Here is a 17,442-nt window from a genome sequence, read left to right as displayed (position 1 = left end):
AACAAGTGTCCACTCCATGGGCTACATTCAGGTAGTAATGTTTGGTGAAGGTATTCAGTGAGGACCAAGTTGTCACTCGGCAGATGTCCCTCACTGGGAGAGCTGAAGAGGCAGCCACCCCTTTAGTGGAGTTGGCTCTGATGGTGGGAGGTAAACCCTGCCCTGTATTGAGGTCACATTCTGATATGCAGAGTGTGATCCACCAAAATATAGTTTGCTTGGAGACAGCCAAACCCTTTCTTGCCATCGAGAAGGCACAAACAGTTGGTCCGCCTTCCTAAACTCTGTCATTGTCGCAACATAAAAAGGTGAGAGGCCTCTTTGGGTTTGTCCTATGGAACTGCTTCTCCTCCTTGGAAGGGTGGGGGTGGGTAGACAATTCACAGGTCAATAGCCTGGTAAGAAAAAATAGTGTCCTAAGTTGGAGGACACTTCTATCCCCCTGCACACTCTTTATACTGAGAAGGCTCAGTCAATAGTTTTAGGTTGATGCAAACAATTTTCATATCATTGAGTACAGTTCAACTGGTTGGTATAGTGCTCACAACTGTCAGTCTAGTTTTAATACATGATTAATAAACACAATTTTAACAAAAAACAAATAGTGATGAGATCTACGCGTTTCGGGAGTAAATTCCCTTTGTCAGGAGTGAAAAATCTTTTTACAATAGTAGTTTCAAATACTTTTCAAAACTTCATGTGTTCACAAGGTAAGCAGAGAAATTTCAGTTGAGTAAAGTGGAGCTGTGAATACACTCATATAATCTCGACAATGCTCAAATCAAAGCGTGTAACAAGTTCAGAATTTCACCTTAGTGGATGCTTAATGGTACTTTTCTGGGTCGGTCTTTTTATGGTGGTGTGTTACATTGCCTGGTCAGTACAAATCTGATGTCCTACTCGAAGATTTGAATAAAATTAAAATTGTAGTGTGGTTGTGGGTGAGCCTACCTTACTGGAGGTCGACAATGGGGTACATCAAAAGGATCTCTATTTCGGGTTCAAAAGTTCAGCATCTTGTGTAGAACTGCAGGTATGCCTAGGCAACTGTAAAATAGCATAGATTCAATATCTGCAAAATATATCTAGTGAGGGATGAGACTTACTCACCTGCTCATGGGATTAGTGTTGGCTGAACCTTAAAGTTGCTTTCCAGGTGTACTGTGCCAGATTTGTGGTAGTTTGTCCTTACATCCAATGATGTGACATTGGTGATGCTACACAGCAGAAGATCTCTTCAAAAATGTATAGAGTAATGTTTTCAGATGTTGGCTTTTAGGATTGTAGAGAATAATGATGGCAGGAAAAGACTTCCTGTTTTGCTTACCTGTGTGTGCAGCTCCGCCTCTTGGATGCGGCGGGTTGGGGGGAACACACTTCCACGATCCAAGATGGGTGCTAATTATATGCGTCACTTTGCGTCACAGTAAAACGCGATGACGTCATCATGATGACAAGCGCATTTCATGGATATTACTCTCTACCTCACAAAATGTCAATGTTATTACATTTCATCTGCTTTAGTCTGTCATTGGGTGTAAGAGTCAAACTGATATGCTGCAACTGTAAATACTTCAAAAAGGCAGTTGCAAAACATTTTCGAAAATGTTAACTACCGAGAAGTGCAGGGATATAAATATGTGAGAAATACAAAAACCACTCCAGCCTAGGATATCTACCACCCTATCCACCAAGACACTATACTTAGCTATAGAATGCCCATAAAGGTGAGCCTGTTTCTCCAAATATGGAAAGGTGTCCAGGCCACTGGCTTCGTGAAGACACTCAGCCAAGGCGATTGAATCTGCCTGATCTGCAAAGTAATCTAAACCTCCAGTACCTGCATAAGCACGGTCGAGGCCAGACGGCATCAGGTCATCATTGTCATCGGAAATCGTAGTCATCATGTCGAAGAAGTCAGTCTTCGACTTTGGGACATATGACCGCTCAGCGGCGGGTGCCGACACAGATGGCCCATGCCAATCGGCCCCAGAAGGTGCGTTGATGCCTGAGGTGCACTGGCTGTGGTCGGTGCCAGAGACGCACTAGTGAGCATCGGCGTCGAGGCTGAACTAACTTTATTCTGCGCCGAGCCTGAAGGCTTCGACGACGATGTTGTAGTGGTCAGCCTGGGGCTGGGGTTACTGGACGCCACTGGAGCCATCAAGGCCTGCTGCTTCAAGGAATCGCCCTTACCCGCAGCACCCTTTCAGAACATGTCGTGCATCTGCTCCTTAAAGGCCTCCCACTCGCCCCTGGATGTAGGCCCTACCACTGACTTACCAGGGTCATCCAATGAGTTGGACTCATGCCTACGCCCGATGGCGCTGCTTTTTCTTATGGGAGGAAGGAGTGACCCAGAGTGTGACCTCTTTTTTGTTTTCTTTCAATGTCTTTCCTCCTTTTTATGAGTAAGCCCTTCTATCTTGGGTTCAGACGACCGGGTGGTCGACTGAGCTGAAGACGTCAATAGGGGCCGCCCTCCATGAGTGTTGATGCCCTCTCCCGCAGTGATTTAGGATTCATTATCCTACAGGAACCACAGTCCTCTGTGACATGACCGAAAAAAGGAACTGAGGTACAGGGGTGTAGTGATGCACTTTATGTTCGACGACCGCTGCATCGAGGCAAAATGGATTGACGGCCGAGCCGAGATGCACTATGCCCCCTGTTGAGACGTATCCCGAGCAGCTGACGCTGGAATGGATATCTGAGGAGGAATCTGTGGGAGAAAGGCAATCTATTGAAATGGACCTCTCAAAAGGAGCAGAGCTATAGAAGGGATTCCCCTAGTGGTCTGCACCCTTTGGCTCCCCAGATGTTTTGGACTGCAACTCCCATCAGCGTAGTCAATTAAAGGATTAACAGAGTTGTAGTCTGAAACATCTGGCTACCTAGAGGTAGCAGTCCCCTGCCATTAGGAAAAAATGAACCTGGATTCCATGTCATTTATAATGGCCTAATTTAAAGCATTGCAGATGACAGCTAAATAAATACTAACTAGCAAATCATCTTCACAAGTGTTCAAAATATCTGCATTTCAAGTATAACAAAAAGCCTACCTTCATTGACGCATCTTTCTCATTTAATGGTCTTAAATATACAGGTACAGGTAAATTCTTCATCTTGTTTTCATTTTGGCCATCATTTGTCCCCTGATAAAATATGTTAAGTGGAATAAATACATCTTTACAAAACTATACAGTTTCACAAATTTATTAAATGAAAAACTGCATTTTCAAATCAAATTATTATACTGTCATGGATTTAACTTTTTCGGTTCAACAGCTCTGCCTCTCCATTCCCTGAAATGTCAAAAGGACCCCGGATGTAACTTAAATTTGTAGCTGCAGTCACCATATGTTCGGGGGCTGGCATCCCACACATGGTTGCATGCTTCACATCTGATGGCGGATAGGCCCCCAAACCAAATTTGACAAAATGCCATGAAATAATAGTGAATTAAGGGTCTGTTGGCTCGGTAGACAAATTGGGTGTCACATTAATGAAAGGCACAAAGTGAATGAGTATGCAGTATGTTTAATGTGTGTGCGTGTATGGATGACACCATAAACTTTAGTTAGACTGTACATTATGCTAAGGAGCAGTGATAAAAAATAATATATAGGCCACTGCCATATTTTGATTTGTCTTTTAAAAGGAACAGATCAGGAAATACATAAGCACACTTTAAAAATCAGTCAAGTATCAATACAGAATCGGTGAACAGGGCCTTTTTACTCACTCAGGATAGTCATTTAACTGCATTCCTGCTGCCTTGTGGTGTTCAATATGTTCCATTCCTCACTCGTTCCCAGGCCCCCCTTCGCTTATGCAGCTTGGTTGCTAAAAAGCACCTTCTGATTCCAGTGCTGTCTCAGGCTGGTGTATATATTACTTGTGTTCATACAAAAACATTGCATTTGAAGTTTAAATGTGTGCTTTTAATGCCAGTAAAGCTTGTTATATAACCTTAACACAAACAAAAACCTGAGGTCCCCTCTGCATCTTGTTATTTTGTAGGCAGGGAGAATGTGGAGATTCTTACATAATACAAAAATTGCCATCTCCCATACCATATTTTAATGTCAACAATGTGAATTTTTCAATTTTAATGTTACATAAGCTGATTTAATTATAAATATTGTTACATTTTATTGGTATAGTACAAAATATGCAAACCGTCAAAGATACTGCTATGTGACAACTCTGAGACATTGTTCCAAGGTGTGAAATCCAGTAATATCCACTTCTGCAATGGCTACAAGCCCCCACATTTTAAGGTGGGGACTCTTCTGTCATTAACTAAATAATTGGCAAAGATATTGGACTAAATCACAATTGTTTTTAATTGTAATTTGTGTATATATTTGTTTCATGTGTAGGACTGTACTTTGAGATATTATTCTGCTGTGATGAAGATTTAGTCTGTTTAGAGTAATGTTGGGCCAATAGCCAAAACCCGAGTAGGCAACCAATGAAGGGCATCTGTACAGCAAATTATCTTTAGCACTAGTGATGCAGTTGAGAGCTGCAGTAAAGGCTTAAACAGTATTATGTGCAAACTGTATTCTTCGCCTAATGTTGCCAGACTGTATAGTGACAGCCATCTTCTCTGTAGATATTTCAACTAATGTTGTTTTGCACACAATTGTGTTAATTTGCACACTTTAGCTGATTTGCACACAACTGTACATTCTGAATTGTATCATATATGAGGTTTTTGAGTCCATTAGGTTGTCCGTTTAAGTGAGTATATGTGATCCGGTGTGACAGAGCATGATTGAATATATATGAAATAACTTAACTTTATTGGCTTTTGCACAACAAATGTCATAGCAATATCAGACTGTTTGCATATTTTTGTAGTACAACAATAGAATATAACATTTATAATGAAATTACCTTGTGTGACGTTAAAATTGAAAGAAATCACACTTTACATTTAAATGAGATTTGGGAGATTGTGATTTTTATATTTTGTCACATAACCTTTGCATTATATGAGAAGCAACTTTTAAAGAAACAATCTTGCCCAGTTTTTTCATCACTTGATTACAATATCAGCTATAGGAAGCTCAAAATAGCATGCTCCTTGGCCATGAAAGAAGATGCCCTTTACACAAAGTCTGCTTTTTCAGCAAAAGCCTTTCTTTGTGGGCTTCTGCTAATTTAACTCTTCTTGTGATTTTTCCCGTTTCAAATCACATGTAGCTAAATGTGGCCATTTGCCTATAACGAAACTAAAGAAATCATATGCACATTCTAGAAAGATTGCACATTTTAATGTGTTTGATAAAATGGGTCACCAAAATATTGATCGAGATGGGTTATGGCATCACAGTGTGTTATGTCATGAAGCTTAGCACATGACAACTTATGGGCAGTCCCCTCTGAGAAATCTTCAAGGAAAAACAACGCCTCATTATTAACAAATACAGCATTTTGCATGGCTTTCCAAACCAACGTATGACCACAAACAATGAGGGCCAAGGGCAATTTACTTGTAATCAATAAGGATTCTGAAATTGAAACTGTGTCCTTGGTTTCGGGTGGAGAGACATCCAGAAATTAAAAGTTACTGACCGTAGTGACTAACGTACTCCTAGTCCATAGTCCCCTTTCCTCCATACTGTATGAGCGTCCCTTGCTAGAGGCGAAAAATGCAACCTTTTTCACCAGAAAAATCATGGTTCCCTTTAAATTTAGATGCACGTGGGGGCACGGCCCTGGGAGCATGAGCTTGCCTGTCTCAGCCCACTGGCACCACTCCTCAGTCCCCTTTGACACGTCGACAATATTAACATTGCCTAATGACACCAGATCTGTTGGGGGGGGTGGTGGGACGTATGGAGGAAAAGGGACTAGTCACTACGGTGAGTAACTTCTAATTACTCCTACGTCCCGGCCCTCTTTCCTCCATACTGTATGGGCTATTACAACTGAATGTAGCCCTGGGGTGGAGAGTTGCCCCTCTTAGGAAAACAAGTTCCTTTACACTGCCTGACTAAATTGCGCGTCCGACCTGGTGCTGGCATCCAAGCAGTAGTACTTGCAGAAGGCCGAGGGAGTAGTCCATGTGGCTGCTTTGCTGATAACCTGGCACAGAACGTGTCTTTGGAAAGCTACTGCCGTGGCCTTAGCGCTGATGGCGTAGGCATGCATGTTTGCTGGTAATGGCTTGTGCTGCCCCTCATATGCTTCCTTGATGGCCATAACCATCCACTTTGCCATGGAAGCCTTGGAGGCCTGACCACCTGGTTTTGACCCCCCCAAAGGTGACGAAGAGTGCGTCTGATTTGCGGTAGCTCTTGGCTCTGTCCAGGTAGAATTTTAGAGCATGTCTGACATCTAGACAGTGCAGTACCCTTTGAGTGTCATCCGTAGAGGCCGCAAAGAAAGTTGTAACACTATCTCCTTATTTAAGTGAAAAGAGGAGACAACCTTAGGTAAGAAGGTGGGAAGTGTTCTGAGCACCACGTTGTCCTTATGAAATGTAGTATATGGCTCTGAAGCCACTAGCGCCTAGATCTCGCTGATTCTGCATGCCGGGGTAAGGCACACTAGGATGGCTGTCTTCATGGTTACTAACCTGATGTCCGCGGACGCCATCGGATCGAATGGTTTATGGGCCAGGCTGCCCACGACCACATTGAGGTCCCACACAGGGTGCGGTTTCTTGATGGGTGGATATAGTCTAGTTAGGCCGCTAGGTGCCTCTTAACCACCGGATTCGAGGGTGATGATACCTCCTCCCTAAGAGCTCTTGTAAGCTCCAATGGCCACCAGACACGTGTGGCATGTGTCTACTTGCACGCCTTAATGTGCGAGGTGTGCCGAGAAGGAGAGCACGTTGTCCAACGTGCAAGTCAAAGGATCAATTCCCTTGGACTATGCCCAGTGATAAACCTGGTCCACTTGCTTTTGTACTGCCTCCTGGTGGCATCACTCCTATCCCCCTGTATGATGGCCAGGTTAGCTTGTGACAAGTGCAGATGCTACAGGGAGACCTGTTCCAGAACCACGCTGCAAGGGCTAACTCCTGCGGAGAGGGGTGGATGACTGTGTGTGAAATGGTTAATGCCAGGAAGGCATGCCCAGGGGGTCTGGTCTGTCTGCTAACATCAGGTGTCACGGCAGTGATAGACCAAAATGATTAATGTCTGGAGGTGGTTCCTGAGCATGGTGACGGACAGTCTGCCTAGCAAATAGGAGAAGGGTTTTCTTCTGAAGGTACCTTATTCTAAGCTGGCTGTGTTTCATGTTTGTGGTTGCCAGGTAACATCTGAAGAGGAGGAAGAAGCTGTTACGAGTGGGCTTACTGAGAAGGTGGCATATGAAAGATTTAAGGAGAGAAAACGTTAAATGTTGTGAGCGGAAGAAAACATTGTGATAGCAGCGAGTCTCTGAGGTACAGAGACAGCGTGAAGTGAAGATTGGGAGTGGAGGTGAGAGAAGTAAAGGCCTCCCAACGTTAATACGAAGCTGTCCGTATTAACGCTGTCAAGTTTCATGGCGTTAGGTAGAGTATAAGTCTCTGCACCCGAGTACACCACCTGATAGACTTTAATTTATACGGCTGCAGCGGGTTCCTGCGCAAGGCAAGAAAACAAAGTGGCTGAAGGGGCGGAGTCACCCATACATCAGCTGGCCCCGATCAGCCGTTCAGTCTCCGCGGCGGTAGAGAAGCTACAGTTGCGAGGACCTCTGCCAGCGACAATAGGATATGCAAGCATAAATCAACCAAAACAGTTGGTGAAGAAAAGGGAATGTTTAAGTGTGAGATTTGTGCCGTTAGAGAGAGAAAACAAAGAGCCAGACCTATCCTCTGGGTAAAGCAAAAGAGAGACTAAGTAAAGATATACAAACAGTTCTACATATTAAAGAAGTGGCCTGTGAGAGTGAAAACAGCAAAAAACAAGGCATCAATCGGTTTCATGATATGAATACTAAAAATGGCCATGGAAGAACTCTGAACAAATGAAACGAACAGTGGTCAAGATCCTAGGAGAGGCGACATGGTCCGTTCCAGCCTATGAAAGGAACCAAGAACCGAAAGAACAGAGAACGGCAGAAACATGCAAAGATTATTAATTGCCTGTTGCTACAGTTAGATTCCCTGTTCTGTTTGAATAAAAGTTAGTTTTACCTACTAACAAGAGTGTTGGCCTTCATTCCCACCCAGAGAAGTTGACACTGTGCCACCCTGCTGAGAGAGAGTATTTGCGCTGGGCCCAGCGGGAGATGTATGGGGGCCTGGTCCGACCGGCTGAGCAGCTCCGAGAACCAGGGTCGTCCTGGCACCATGGGGCTATCAGGATGATCCGAAGGTCCCTAGACTCCCTGATCTTTCAAATGACCTTGCGCACCAGGGGAGTGGGGGGAAAAGCGTAAGTGGTCATGTTGTTCCATTGGATCTGCATTGCGTCGCTCAGCGAACCCGTGCCTTGCCCCAGACAGGAGGGCACTTCCTGTTGGCACTGGTGGCGAAGAGGTCCAGCTGCAGATGACCCCTCCTGTTGACGATCCCCTAAGGGACCTGCACGTTCAACTGCCATTCGTAGTTGTCCGCACCCAGCCTGGTGAGCCTGTCCACCTCTAGGTTTGACTCCCCTGGGAGGTGGATTGCTGACAGGTGTATGTTGTTCACCAGCGCCCACTCCAAAATGTTGACGGCCAGTCTGCAGAGGGGAGGGGACCGGGTGCCACTCTGCTTGTTGATGTAATACATGCATGTGGAGCTGTCTGTTTGAATGAGAATTGCCCTGCTAGTGATAATAGAAAGGCTTTGAGAGCAAGTCAGATAGCCATCATCTTGAACCAGTTGATGTGCGCCAGCTGCTCCTGCAGGGACCATACCTAATGGACGCTGCGACTTTCCAGGGTAGCTCCCCAACCATCTAGGGACAAGTCTGTGGTAATGGTGACCTGAGGTGTTGCCAGAAGGACCGGCCTATCCGCAGGTTGTTGTCCGTAACCCACCAGATCAGATACTGGTGGACTTGTTGTGGAATGCAGACCAGCTGTTAAGCTTACCTGGCCTCTGCAGGTGCGTCTGGAGCCTCTGAACAATGGGCGCTGCTGGGAATGCTAGTTTGGGCAGTATGCTGGGCTGCGCCTAGAACAAGGAAACAGCTGTCGCCTTGTAGATTCTCAAATACCCTTCTGCTCCCCAGCCCTACTGTTGGTTTCCCAGGTACTTCCTACAGGGCTCTGCTCACCTGAGTGTTGACAATGGTAAGCTCTCCTTCCTGCTGTCTCTCACAGGGGTGCTGTGCTTTGTGTTGTTGGGTGCTGTACCAGTTACTTCACTGGCGCTCAAACCCAGTCCAGCAGCGGCTTGAGGATGACCCCTGTTGCCTTTGAGTAGTTTTAAGTAGTTAAAGTCTTGCTTTCTGGCCTTGCTGTGGCCTAATGTTAGTGTCAATAAGGCTTAAAGTTCCCCCTCGCGCTGCTGTTAGTCTGCGTGCACTGTTTGCGGAGTGTGTGCGTTGTAGAGCTGCATGAAAGGAGCGGCGAGTGGAACTCACTAACGATCGGCTGTTCTTGTGCGTGGAATGTGGGGCGATGAGCGATGCTGTATCGCGTTGACTGTGCGCCTGTAACGTTCCGAACGCTACGGGCGGTATGCGTGGTGTGCTGGAGCTCTAGTACAAGCACGTTGGCATTGCGCGTCGCAACGCTCGTGGATCTCAGCTTGCGGTAGGATTTATGAGCCTTGCGGATGCGAGAAGTTCTGGAGCAAGGTTATGAGCGTGTTGGCGGTGCGCGTAATATGGCTGTTCACTTGCCTTCTCTTTTTTCTTTCTCTTACAGGTGAATGCGGCAGGCGTTGCAGCAGTTCGGTTAGGCCGATGTGAAGAGACGCGAGGAGCCGGGTGAGGGATGAAGCACAGAGCGCCTGATCGAAGTTCCCTGCAGTTCGTCGAGATGTGGAGGTGTCCCGCAACGTCAATGGCGAGTATTAACTTGATGTGTATTTGCTTGCAAAACTTTGCTACATTGTACTTCTTTGTATTCCAGGGCCAGGTCAGGAAGTGCCAGTAAGCGTCACGTTGCTGTGTGCAGAATAACGCAAAGCATGGGAGGATCCCTGGGCATGGTTTATATAGGCACCCACTCCCAGCAACTAGTAACAACCTCCCTGAAAGAACCATGGCCTCCTGAGCGGCCATTTTAGTAGAAACCAGGAAGTCCTTTAACCTGCAGTGTTTGTGGCTGGGATAAGCACCAGGTGCGCCAAGCGTGAGCCCATCTAGCCCTAGTGTATGTGTCTTTGGACCAACAGGTGCCAGAGTAAGAGTGATACCTAAGCCTAGATGGTGGGGAAGTGTGCGGCTGCAAGGTTACCTTCCTGGTGGTCATGACACCTGCTACGCCTGCAAACCCTTCTCCCGGTTCCAGGAGGCTGAGAATTGTAGCTGCCTCATTTTGAGCCTTGTATGTGGGGTACTGCAAGAAGACATGCAGCCATAACTCCCAACAGGTGTTGGTATCACCATGACAAGGTCACTGACCTGCTGAGAAAATGCCCAGTGGCCCTCTTGTTGGCCGTGATCTGGTCCTTGGAGGGGGAAGATCCTCTCGGAGCTTGTGTCCCAGATAAATCCCAGGAAGGTAAGGCTCTGCGTAGGCACCAACTTTAATTTTTGGAGATTGATAGAAAATCACAGGTTGTATAGTGTATCCATGAGGGCGGATGCCCTATACTGGACCGACTCCAGAGATCTCGCTCTGACTAGCCAGTCGTCTAGATATGGGTAAATATAATGGCTTTGCGCCCCGAGTAGGGCTGCCACTGTGTTAATTAGCCTTGTAAAGACCCTGGGGGCCGAATTGAGTCCAAAGGGTAGAATCCTGTATTGAAAGTAAAAACCCATGACCCTGAACCTCAGGAAGGCCCGATGGGGTTCCCAAATCGGGACGTGTAGGTAGGCATCTCCTAAACACGATGTCTCTGCCATGAAGGCTGGTGTAACCATCTTGAACTTTTGGAGGGGAAGGGAAAGGTTCAAGGTGGAAAGGTCTAACAACGCTCAGGCCAGCCTGGTTCTTTTTGTGTATGGTGTAAATTTGTGAATAAAAGCCCATGCCCCGCTGAGAGGCTGGGACTTTCTCCACGCCTGGCTCGCTACCAGTGAGTGTATTTCCACCAACAGAGTTGCTGTACAAATCTGCGGAGCAGTGGGGAGGAAGGAGGAAAAGGAGAAATGGGGAGCCGGAAGCTCATGAATACTACTGAGAGGATCAATGGGTCCATGAACCTTGTATGCCAACTGTGTGTGTGAAGGGCAAGCCTCCCCCACACCGGAGACTCATGGATCTGGAAAGGCCTGTCATAATGTCCTCCCCGCTGGGGCTGAGGAGGGGGACTGGAAAATCCCTTTGTTAGCTGCCTTGTGCTGTTTGCGCCTTTGCTGGTTAGGGGATTTGTCCGGACTGCTGACAAAATATGTTTCTCAGAAAATTGTGTACATTACAGGAAACCACAAAACACCTATGCAACTGACAGCTTCAATAAATCGATGTAAACCAATGTGTATAAAAGAAGAGATTTCTTCTCTTCACTACTCTCCCTGAGATAACGGGTCTTGGTTGAACCTGAGCCCACTCTGAGTGCAAATAAAACTTATTTGCTTTACTTCGTGTCTGATGGTCTCATTTGCTTTCAAGATGTAAATAGGGTCTTTCAAAATGGCACCCGAATAGGGACCATTTTGTGGATGATGCATCAGATTTCGAGGACGGAGTGACCCAGCGTTGGGACCACTGAACACCGGGGATCCCTGCCAAAAGGAGACTACGTTTCTTGCAGCTGCTAATCGTGATTCACGTCCGCCGCCTCGCCCAGCGACTATCCCGACGAGGGTCCCGAACTGTTGCAGCAGTGACTTTGTTTCGCCTCTTTGGAGACCACCAGACACAGACTTTGTTTTCATTTAATGGGGGATATTTGACTTTATTGAAATCATGTGAGCGTGTTTCGAGTTGGTTGTTCAAAATATTAGCGAATATTTTGCCAGGTGAGATACCGCTTTTTGGGTTAGAAATACCTGGTTTTAGTGAAATGTGCACTTGTTGGGCAGGACTTTGTTGTTGAAGGAAAAGACCCAGTGGGTTAGAATATGGTCAACCTGCCCCACCTGATGGTTCCCCCGCTTATGAAATGTATATAAAATACGGGTTAGTGGCAATTGTTTTCAACAGTCGTTGGCACCGCCAGACCAGACAAGTACCTGATTTACAGTGGCCCCAGAACGGTTCTTTTGAATTAGCAAGGCTCCAATTTATGTAGTAAGTTTTATAGCATAAAAAGTCTAGACCTGCTGCTTTTCATGTGGTTCGGGATTGGCGCAAGGAAGCAAACCAATGCCTCAAAAGCAGGCAAAAGCACGCTCGCAGACATATGACTTAGGCTGAGAAGGCTGTAATACAGGATCAAAAGACAGAGCAAGAGGGTTTTGTGGCGATAGACAGAACCTTCCAGTTGGACATATGAAAATATATCCATCCAAAGAATTTTATGTGTCCGATGAATTAATGGACAAACTGTTAAGTGAAAGACAAGATTCACCAAGAGCCTCTTGGCCTGCCGCACCTTCCACCCCAGAGTTATTTAAACCAACAACACTTAGCTCGCCTGCACCTTCCAAATCCAATACTCCTCTATTGTAATATGTACGTTCCATTAGTGACCAGAAGACAGGGCTTCGCAGAGCACTGACAATGAGACAGAAAGCAGGGTTAAAATCAACAGCGAAAGATTATATGCTGAAGGCACCGAATTGGCTGTATCTTATTCCATGAATGACTACACATCTGCAGAACGGAAAAATGTGTTACAATACATGGGAAAAACACTTGCCCGAGTTTGGAGTTAACTCACTGATACCGCGGTACCTAGAGAAATTAAACCATTCAGCATGCGCCCTCCATACACTAGAGGAGGTACGTCATCACCTATTAATCCTGTTCTCTCATAGGAAGGAACTCTCGCCCCACCATGAATGCAAAATATGCTCAAGAGTACCCTCCCCGACCCCTGTACAATCGCAGAGGAAATGCACGTCGTCATAAAGATAGATTTCCAATGCCTCCCTCTCCCCCATGGAGATCCATGACACTTTTATGCAATATTCCCCATCCATTCAGAAGAACAAGTTACTCTCTCTTACCTGGTAACGTTCTTTCGATGGGATGGTCCGACGACGTATTCCATATCTATCAAAGAAATCACCACAGCTGTGCTGCTCCGGAAAATCTTCGGCGTCTGCGTCCTGCGTCGATGACGTCGATACGCCGCCCTCGAGGTCCTCCTCCGACGGCCGCCGTCACTGGATGTTATAAGTAGGACGCACAACGCCCGTAGCCTCAGTTGTAGTTTTTTCCCAGAACGTGTGCCACCAGTCTTCTGCCAGTCTGACACACAAAGCCTTGCGGAAACGTAAGCTGCAATCGCATAAGAAATTCTGTAGCGGGGAAGGTAGGGAGGGAGCGATATGGAATACGTCGTCGGACCATCCCATCGAAAGAACGTTACCAGGTAAGAGAGTAACTTGTTCTTCGAGGGGATTGGGTCCTCCGATGTATTCCATATCTATGAAAGGCTCCCAAAGCAGTACCAATGCAAGGAGGTGGGAAAAGAATTTAGAAAACAGAAATTTAGCATGCCCAATCAAATTGTGGAGTAAAGGACCACCTTGCCAACGGCCAGATCCTGCCCCCAGATGGAATCGAGGGAATAGTGATGTACAAAAGTATGTACCGAAGCCCAGGTGGCTGCATCACAGATGTTGCGAATAGGAACACCCCTCTGCAGGGCAGTAGAGGCAGCCATACCCCTGGTAGAATGGGCCCGTAAGCCGACCGGTGGGTCCTTACCCGCCAAGCGGTAACACTCGGAGATAGCCAAAATAATCCAGCGAGACAAAGTCTGTTTCGTCACAGCCTGTCCCTAACGCTTTCCGGCGTAACCGATAAAGAGCTGATCGTCCACTCTGACCCGGAACATGCGTGAAATATAAAAGCTTAACGCTCTCCTAGGATCAAACCTATGGAGCCTCTCCTCTTCCTTACCAGGATGTGGAGGAGGATAAAATGCCGGAAGAACAACCTTCTGGCCTAAATGAAATTCCGACACCACCTTTGGAAGAAAAGAAGGACGAACTCCAAGGACAACCCTGTCCTTCTGAAACACAGTCAAGGGTGGCCTAACTGAAAGTGCCTGTAACTCACTCACTCTGCGAGCGGAAGTAACCGCAACTAAAAACACAGTTTTCAGAGTTAACAGCCTCAAAGGGCAAGAATGTAAAGGCTCAAACGGAGCACCCATAAGAAACTTAAGAACAAGGTTTAAATCCCAACCGGGCACCAGGAAAGGTGACGGAGGGAACACATTAGTGAGCCCTTTCAGAAACTGTGAAATTAAAGGGATTTTAAAGTAAGAACACTCTTCAGACGAGCGCTTAAAGATGGACAGCGCCGCCAGGTAACCTTTAATGGTACCCACTTGCAAGCCCCTGTGGGCCAAAGAAAGTAAAAAGGACAGAACCATGGGGATGTCACATGCAAAAGGATCCACATTCTGAACTCTGCACCAGTCGCAGAACTTATGCCAACGGCAACGGTACAGAGACTTTGTTGCTGGCCTTCGGGCCGAAAGCAACACCTCCATCACGTCTTCAGGGAGGTCCCAATCCCTATACCTCAACCTTTCAGAAGCCAAGCGTGAAGGTTGAGGGATCTGACCTCTGGATGGAGAACCTGACCCCCCTCCCGTGAGAGCAGATCGTCTCGGTAGGGAAGACGACGTGGAGGGCAGATGGACAAGTCGAGAAGGTCCAGGTACCACGTCTTCCGAGCCCACGCCGGAGCAATGAGGATCATCCGGGAACCGAACTTCCGTAACCTCCGCAGCACTTGCGGGATGACGGGGACTGGTGGAAACGCGTACAGCAGCTGGAATGACCACTCCACCACGAACGCGTCTCCTAAGGCTCCTTTTGGAGGAAATTCCCGCGAACAAAACCTTTCGCACTTCCGGTTGACACTGGAGGCGAAGAGATCCACTTGAGGGGTCCCCCAAAGGGCGAAGATCTCCAGGAGAATCTCCTGAGCCAACTCCCACTCGTGAGAGATCGCGCTCTGCCTGCTCAGAGCGTCCGCCGTCACGTTTTCATCTCCGGCCAGATGAACTGCCGAGATCTAACTTTCCTGCTGGATGGCCCAGAACTCGAGCTGCATCGCCTCCCTGCACAGAGGAAGTGACCCTGCCCCCCCCCTTTTTGTTGAGGTAGTGCATGGCCACTGTGTTGTCCGTCAGGTCAGGATCAGGACACACTTTCCTCGCACAGTCGGCAGAAAAGCCTTCAGGGCTAGCCTGACGGCCCTCAGCTCCAACAGATTGATTTGGAGTCTGGACTCCGACGGAGACCAACGACTGCTGACTGTCAGCCCGTTGGCATGAGCTCCCCATCCCGTGAGGGATGCATCCGTCACGATCGTCACCTCCGGCCAGGGAAGCCAAAATGGAGCCCCCTTCATCAAGTTGCCTTCGACGGCCCACCACAGAAGATCCCGGGCGACCGAGGGCGGCACCTGAACCGGGTCCGACATCCTGCCGGAGGACTGCGACCATTGCGTCTTGAGTGCCCACTGCAAAGATCTCATCCGCAGGCGAGCCTCTGGCACCAGAAGAATGCAGGATGCCATGAGGCCGAGCAACCTCAAGAACTCGAACGCTGGGAGCGTCTGGGCATGCTGAAACTTGTGCACCATCTGTTGAATGTGAAGACGCCTCACCTGGGGAGGAAAACACTGCCCCAGGGAAGTGTCGAGCACTGCTCCGATGTACTGGAGCCGCTGTGTTGGCGTCAAATGGGACTTCTTTAAATTGAGGGAGAAGCCCAGCCTGTGAAGGGAGTGGCAGGTGACGGACAGATGATCCAGGACTTGCTCGGGAGAGCTCCCCCTGATCAACCAATCGTCCAGGTAGGGGTAGACGTGAATCCCCCTTGCCTGAGATGCGCTGCCACCACCACCATGAGCTTGGTGAAAACCCTCGGGGCGGAGGTCAATCCGAACGGCAGGACCCGAAACTGAAAGTGCGAGTCGCCAACCGCGAACCTCAGGTACTTCTTGTGCTTGGGATGGATCGGCACATGGAAGTAAGCATCCTTGAGGTCGAGTGACACCAACCAGTCCTGAAGCTGAAGAGCCTGGAGGACTTGAGAGAGAGTAACCATCTTGAACTTGTCCTTCCTGAGGAGTTTGTTCAAACCGCGCAAGTCCATGATGGGTCTCAATCCCCCGTCAAAAAATAAGGGGAATACCATCCCTTGTTCCTCTCCGCTACAGGCACCAGTTCTATGGCGCCTTTCTCCAGCAGGGCTTGAATTTCCTGCGCAAGGAGTGGATCCGGACTCTGCAAAGAGAGGTTCCCCGGTGGATTGTCGCGAGGCCTGTGCCGAAAGGGAAGACAGTAGCCGTGGGTTATGATCTCCAGAACCCACACATCTGAAGTAATGGCACGCCACTCTACAAGATGCTGCGCCAGCCTTCCCCCAACCGGCGAACCATGGGACATGGCCTCATGACTGAGTGGGAGCGGCCGCGGCGTTACCTGAGGGCAAAGAGGCAACTGCCCGAGCGGCCTTGGCACTACGGGTACCCTGTCGTCCACCTCTGGTACCCCTGCTTTGGCCTCTTTGACTGCCAGCTCCTCTCGCTTTACTGAAGGACGAGTAATAGCGAAAGGAACCACCCCTCCACTGCTGTCCCCTAGTACGAAAAGGCGGAGGTTGGCGAACTGCAGCGCCCAACGACTTTGCTGCAGCTTTTGAGGTCTGCAACCTCTCAAGGCTCTCGTCAGCCTTGCTGCCAAAAAGGTGTTCACCGTCAAAGGGCATGTTGAGGAGCCGGGACTGCACATCAGGAGCAAACCCCGACTTCCGCAACCACGCAAACCTGCGTATCACGGTGCTCGCCGCCATGGACCTACTGACACATTCAGCTAAGTCCAAACCCGACTGAACGGATTCACACATGGCATCCTTACCATCCTGGACCATAGCAAGGAAACCATCCCGTTCGTCCCCTTCGGGAATATGTTCAGCCCCTAACGCAACACAGTTCCACAGAGTGTGTGTGAAACGAGACAAGGCACAAATGGAGTTGGCCGCCTGAAGCGCCATACCACCAGAAGAAAACACTTCCTTCGCCCAGCCATCAAAACGTTTGTCGTCCCTATCAGGAGGGATGGTAGGGTACGACGCCTGCTTTGCCGGGGCCGTGGCCGCCTGCACCACCAAACTCTCCGGAGTGGGGTGCCTGGTCAAGTAGCAGGGGTCGCTACTGGCTGGACGGTATTTTCGCGACAAGGATCTGCGCACCGCCGGGAGACTCTCCGGAGCAGTCCAAGCCGCCGCCACCCTTCTCTGTAAA

At 48.1% G+C, this 17,442-nt stretch overlaps 1 protein-coding gene across 1 annotated transcript in view; it reads right to left on the bottom strand.

Annotated features, from left to right (window-relative positions):
- The window catches only part of SPAG9 (sperm associated antigen 9), a 2,727,931-nt gene that overhangs the window by 1,322,445 nt on the left and 1,388,044 nt on the right, over positions 1 to 17,442 (bottom strand). The window contains exon 16 of the mRNA XM_069654919.1: positions 3,063 to 3,155. Coding sequence (XP_069511020.1) covers positions 3,063 to 3,155 — 93 coding nt within the window. The remainder of the gene's footprint in view (positions 1 to 3,062; positions 3,156 to 17,442) is intronic.

The sequence above is a fragment of the Ambystoma mexicanum genome, chromosome 3q (assembly GCF_040938575.1).
Source record: "Ambystoma mexicanum isolate Mex_15411 chromosome 3q, UKY_AmexF1_1, whole genome shotgun sequence".
NCBI lineage: Eukaryota > Metazoa > Chordata > Amphibia > Caudata > Ambystomatidae > Ambystoma > Ambystoma mexicanum.
This window is presented reverse-complemented; position numbering and strand designations above follow the sequence as displayed.